Raw genomic sequence first — 6224 nt, 5'->3', positions numbered from 1 at the left:
TACATAAGGTTCTTCTAGTTAGGAGATTGTAAGGAAAGATCTTTATATTTACCAGGTGCTTGGGAAATGATCTGCGACAGTTCTTCTTGCGCTTGTGTGAAAGCTTTCTCAGCTTTATCCCACCGACTGCATATGCTTGACTCTGAAAAACAGTGAAAATGATAACTTGCTGCTTTACATAGGGCAGGAATGTTGTTCATTTTGTGTACAATCGATTATTGACTCGACATTTGATTGAAATCATTATTCATGCAAACTGTGGAAGACTGGAACATATTTAGTACCTATGTCAGTTGACTTCCTCCTGGCATAGTGCAGCGTGGCATCCGTGAGTAGGTCTAGGCGATGGGAAGGCGTCATCTCTTTGGTAACTCGGAAAAATGGCCTCAAATAAGACCATAGTCTTTCCATCCCTTCCCCATCAGTCAGACCAAAGCCTTCCATTCTTCTTGGGCTGTACAGTATCTAAGAAGAAATTGAAAAGACCATGATCAATGTGAAAGTGCAGTTTTCTTGCCATGGTTTGCAAACTTGCAAGTGTTACTTTGTGTGTTAATATGACAACTTAAAAAGATGTTTGGTATGTGGGTAGGTCATCTGTCCGATACTGGAAGAGTTCAATACTTTGGAAATGCTATTCATTCACAAGAACATAGAGGAAGTGATGCAGGGAAGACAAAAGACAAGAAATTGTAGATTACCCTATCATTGTAAATTGTATTACAGTACTTGCAATTGTGCTATTTTCAAGAGACTAGAAATGTCCTTCAGGGTCACAAGTAAAAAAAAATATCAAAGTTTAATAAATGGGGGAAGAAATACCTGGCAACGTGTCTTATGGCCATGTATGTGAAATGCTGGCACAGCTAACTCCAGCTGCGCCAACAGGTCCTCTTGTTTATTTTTCTGGAAAATAATTGTATTGCAGCAGTCAGTGTCATACACATCTCCAAGAAGACAGAAAACAAAACTGTTTTCATACTCATAGCAAAAGAATTTCTGATATTTTAGTACACAGCCAGAAATAAAGTAAACTTTTGCATTGGGTAAGGCCAGACACAGGGATTATAATCATGTTCAGTAAATCCAGATATCATCAGATTTAGCAAAAGCCTATTGTGATTTTTCACACTTAGGCATCTGTGTCTCACAATATATATATACTTGAAGTTCTACAACAGTCGCAAAAGACATAAAAAGAAGATGTCCCATGCAGGAATTAGTCCAGCGTTGCATAAAATAAGATAACAAGAGGAATACTTACGGGGTCAGATAGGTGAGCTTTCAGCACACAGGCAATATCATAAATGATTTGCAGCTGGAGGTTGTTACCCTGTGCCTGTTGTACGAGCCTCTGTAGGACAAATACTGGGTACCCCAATCTGGAAGGAATAAAAAGTTTATGCAGTCGAAGAATGATAACAACAAATGCACTTGCAATAGTTTTGCACAATAAACAAAAGTACATCATAATTTATGTCACTTTACTTTCATTCATAGAATATTGACCCCTGAATCCTCATACCTTACTCCTGGCAAAACCAAAAACACAGTTTTAAGTAGGACTTTATTTGCTCCTCTAACATAAAAAGAAATGACCACTAGTTTGTCACATACAAATACGTTGTCTATTTGTATGTGTATGGAGTTAACAAAGCACCTAAGGTAGCATAGACTAATTCTGCAAATTAAGATCTCATTCCACACAAAGGAGCTTACCTTTCCCCATGAGTCATGTTCACAAACAGGAGTGGGACCTCATGTCGACATGCGGCCCCAAATACACCACTAACATCCAGCTTCGTCTGCTTGTTCTTCGACCTTAATCTGGACCCGGCTTGGAAGTTGCTACAGTCCTGTATAGTAAATATAAATGCAAGCATTAAATGATAAAACTTATTTGGAGTGAAAGAGATATTTTGATTGATGAAAACACTTTCAATAGAATTTTTACCTTCCTCATCTAAAGAGCCATGTATAAGTACTATAACACGTTTCAACCAGTCCCTTACATTACTCACAGTCAGAATTATTTCTATTGGGCCCAATTTAATTCTGTTGGATTAATGTAACAACAAATAGTACAGTAGTATAGTTAGCACTTACTTTCTGAATGGAGAGGCCATCTGTCAGCCAGTTAGACATAATTAGGCCACAAGCATAGAAAATATTACACCATTGTTCATTGTGATTCAAACCTTCTTCTGGAGGTAGTACATATTTTACGTGCACCACCAGTAATACAATCTACACAGCACAATTGTCCTGTCACATTGAGAGTTTTGTGCTTGTCATGACATCAAGTTTTGCATTGCATCTCACCTCAGAAGGTTTTGTGGCATCGGAGTAGGTTGACATGAAGTCTTGTACAGTGTCATCGTCTGCAAACATTCTGGTGCCATGATGTGGCTCCGCGTAGCTCGTGCCAGAACTCGACTTCCTCACTAATCCAAAATTGCCATCCAGCAGGATGACTTGCTTTCCGTTGCTCTGTAAGTCATGATATATCATAGTCAAATTTAATGATGTATACACACAATAAAATATCTGAAGACCAAACAAGTTCGAAAACAATGTCAATACTTCTAAATGGCTTTCAATGAATCAACTTAACATGGCAACTAGCTACAAATTCTCTATAAAAATGATTCAGGTACCTTAGGGCATACTGGACAGCATGTTCCTTCATCCAGCTGTGGACAGACGTGTTGCAGTGTTCTTTGCTTGTAGACGTATTGTCTGAACTCTGAAATGGGTACACCCACCAGAGATCTGTACAGGCTGTTGACCTAATTTGAATGGAAAATAACCCATATGTAAAACAAGATAGAATTTTTGCTATTTTACGATTTCTTTGTGAACAGTATATCAGTGTAACAGTCTCAGGGTATTAAAACCTCAAGAGTGCCTTTACATTACATGTCTGTGTTTTGGACATGTGAAAATTCAACTCCAAAAAAGTTACATTTACAGTAACATGCAAGAACATACATGTACAACATTTCTTTAGACATCAACAAGTGATAGCTTACTGGCCTGCTAATAAAATGTTGTCCAAAATGTATCAACACTAGTGAGTGACCTGTACTCATGTTTCGCGCTCCAAAATATGATATAGTGCTACTGTACAATAATCAGGTCCAGGTTTAGGTCCAGACCTGGACCTGATCTGGACCTGAATTTTCTATATAGGCACACACCCCTGTAGTTACTAGTCAATATAAGAGTTAACATACATCATAGAGATAATGTGCAAGTTCTAACCTCTTCAAGAGAAAGGTTATTCTTCCATCTCACAGTATTGCAGAAGCCTTCCACTGAGATGTGGCATTCTAAGCTTAGCACAACAAGCCACTCCAGTAGAGACACTGAAAAGGCTGTTGCAGGTGCCTCTGTGCTTGCTGCCCACAATCCAAGCCGAAGTAGTGTGCATGGCTCAGGCTCACATGGGCAAAAGTCTACATCAATGACACGGGGCCGTCCTGCGAAAACAATTAAGTTCATCTTTTAGCACAAGGCAAAAATGTAGGTGCACTCGAGACAAAAAATGTAAACCTACATGCATGTCATTGAACCAATATGAAATACCTAACATTACTGTAAAATTTTCCCCTGTTACTACATAGTGTTGGGCTATGCAATTATTGTCAAGGTACATGTAGTACATGATAATCGTTGTACCAGTAGAGCAGTGTGACTACCTAAACAAATTTTAGGTCACACGGGACTACAGGTACATGGGTTTAGGTACACTGGTTTACATACAGGTCCAGACCTGAACCTACATGTATACCTAAACAATTTGAGAAAAACATTAATAAACTTGACACTTTTTTTTAAGATGCTTAGACAAAATATGGGCAAAACTAATCTATCATTCCGGACCTACTGTAACAAATACACACCGTCCTGTCTCTAGGACCCATGTGGGTCACCAGCTATTTCCCTATTTTAGGTCACAATAAGCATATAATTAGTGTAGCTCTACCGTACATACTGTATTTTGGACCTGTACCTAATCAATTTTCTGGTACAGTACCGGCGCAGCAATGTGTATCAGTGTTAGCCCTAGGTGTTTCCATACATGTAATGTCAAATGGCATTAAACTGGCTAAATCTTTAAAAAACAACTTTTTGTGAGTGTGAGTACCACAAAAGTTCCCACCATGTCAGAAACATTGCTGGGACACATGGCTTGGGAACAATAAATAACAATAAAACACTTCACAATGGACTTCAAAGACGTATTAATATCCATACCTGACTCATCGAACACTTTCACTGTCCTGGGCGATGATCCCGTTGTACAGGTATGGGCATCCCGACGACCAAGGCAGACTTTGTCCAAGACAGGTTGAAAGCAACTATTCTGTAACAAAAAACAATAGACTGTTGATAAGGAAATCTGAGTACCCAAACCTCTTTCAGATAAGGTTGTTTTTTATTGAAAAGGTACTTGTTTATTGAAAATTTAAAATTGTAAATTCATTGTTGCAAAATTTTGCTCATCAATTTTGTACATCATGATCATTATTATCTGCATAACACTTGCATATATTGTCCAGACAAAACAGACAGGTAAATTAGATATGTGTGTTACATGCCAAAATTTTCTTTAATAAGGCCACACCGACTTAATTTTATGCATGACACTCGTCATACACGTCGCTTAGTACTGCCGCAAATTCACAATACTAGCTTTGTATTCCTGTGGTTTAGTAGCATTTTTATTTTTGGTTGGATTTTTTTTATTCGCCTGCGCGCACTTGTTTGGGGTCTTCAAGGATGTCATCCCATATACCATAAATTAAGTCTGTGTGGCCTGATAATAACACAAATTCAATTGCTAAGGTGAGGTAAAATGGCACAAGATTTTGTTTGATAATATGAAGAACAGTATATGCAATTATCAAATTGACAAAATATACCATTAGCCCGGGATACAAGGTAAACCATGCATACCTTCCATATTTCTGGCAGGTGAAGGGAATTGTTGTGGTGCTGATACAAGCATTCTTTGCAGAATGTTGCAGTCGGCCCGCAGTCCTGACATCTGTAGATGGTCGTAGGCTGCTCCTCTTTGCAGATTGTACATCTAAAGGATGTTGGGGCAGACAGCTCAGCACCAGTTGCTAGCAGGGTGTCGTGGATGGCTCTCCATCCAGCAGCTTCATCTCGTTTGCGAGCAGCGTATGAGCGTTGGCTCCGTGTTCTGTTGTCTGGTGGTGGTGGTGACGGTGGTGGTGTTGACGGAGGAGGTGGTGGCATGGTCAGGGGGTTAACCATGCCAGTACTCTCATCCATGGGCTCATCTGGATCTAGCAAAATTACAGACTTTTTGCGACCAGGTGCACAGGCATTGGTGAAGGTCATCTTTCTTTTGGCAACCTTTCGACCAAAAAGTCTCTTTTTCTTCCCCGGATACTTTGGTGGCATGCCTGGAATACAGTGTAAAAAAAAAAAACACTTGAAAATTGAAACATGTTTTTTTCTTCTGAATACATTCTGAAATGGGGCCTGGCCCAGTGCACAAATTTAAAGGCTTCGCCACCTATGAAATTATTCATGATCTACATCCATGATCTCACATTGGTTTTATTAAGATTACCCTTCGGAACACTTTCTACCAACACAGTCCAGACAATTTGTCCAGACTTGGACGTGCACCTACACCCACTAGGCGTGATGCCTATAAGGGCTTTCAGTATGAAATATATGTGGTACAGAAATATATTACGTGACGGCGTCACCCTAACTACACCCCCCTCCCCACCCCAATATGCCACACACATCTTCACAACAGTATAAATTACCTGTTTTTGATGATTTGCGATCCTTTCCGGCAACAGTAGATGCGAATCAGGCAGCATTAACCTCCACAGTGTTTTAGCTGTAGCTGTAGTTGTTTACAAAGGCGCTAAATATCTAGATATCAGAGAAGAAAAACAGGGCACGACAACGCTTCGAATTTTCGCGGATAGTACTACGCACTCTGACCCTTCCCATCAGGCAATATTGCCGGCTAATCATCCCTCACGTGATCCTGAGCGTGTTACGTCACGGCAGCTCGCCACGCCAGCCACGGCTGGGATGGTATGATCATCGCTTATATAGACAGGAGGTATACCTTGAGGTACGGAGGTACTACCTTACACCTATAACAAGCGATGGATCATGCCCGTGATTCTATGCTTATAAGCTATAATCGTGGTCGTAACGGGTGC

The 6224-nt window shown here is 40.0% G+C and overlaps 1 protein-coding gene across 1 annotated transcript in view; it reads right to left on the bottom strand.

Moving 5' to 3' along the window:
- The window catches only part of LOC109484877, a 9679-nt gene extending 3456 nt beyond the window's left edge, over positions 1-6223 (bottom strand). Inside the window, exons 1-11 of the mRNA XM_019788234.1 lie at positions 5814-6223; positions 4963-5438; positions 4261-4369; positions 3265-3482; positions 2658-2789; positions 2323-2490; positions 1720-1856; positions 1265-1382; positions 823-906; positions 285-465; positions 53-142 (exon numbers count right to left, since the gene is read on the bottom strand). Coding sequence (XP_019643793.1) covers positions 53-142; positions 285-465; positions 823-906; positions 1265-1382; positions 1720-1856; positions 2323-2490; positions 2658-2789; positions 3265-3482; positions 4261-4369; positions 4963-5373 — 1648 coding nt within the window. The 5' untranslated portion in view covers positions 5374-5438; positions 5814-6223. The remainder of the gene's footprint in view (positions 1-52; positions 143-284; positions 466-822; positions 907-1264; positions 1383-1719; positions 1857-2322; positions 2491-2657; positions 2790-3264; positions 3483-4260; positions 4370-4962; positions 5439-5813) is intronic.
- Position 6224: the final 1 nt, after the last annotated feature.

Source organism: Branchiostoma belcheri, unplaced genomic scaffold (genome assembly GCF_001625305.1).
Source record: "Branchiostoma belcheri isolate BF01 breed outbred unplaced genomic scaffold, Haploidv18h27 scaffold708, whole genome shotgun sequence".
NCBI lineage: Eukaryota > Metazoa > Chordata > Leptocardii > Amphioxiformes > Branchiostomatidae > Branchiostoma > Branchiostoma belcheri.
Note: the sequence above shows the minus strand (reverse complement) of the source record. Positions and strands in the feature narration are given on the sequence as shown.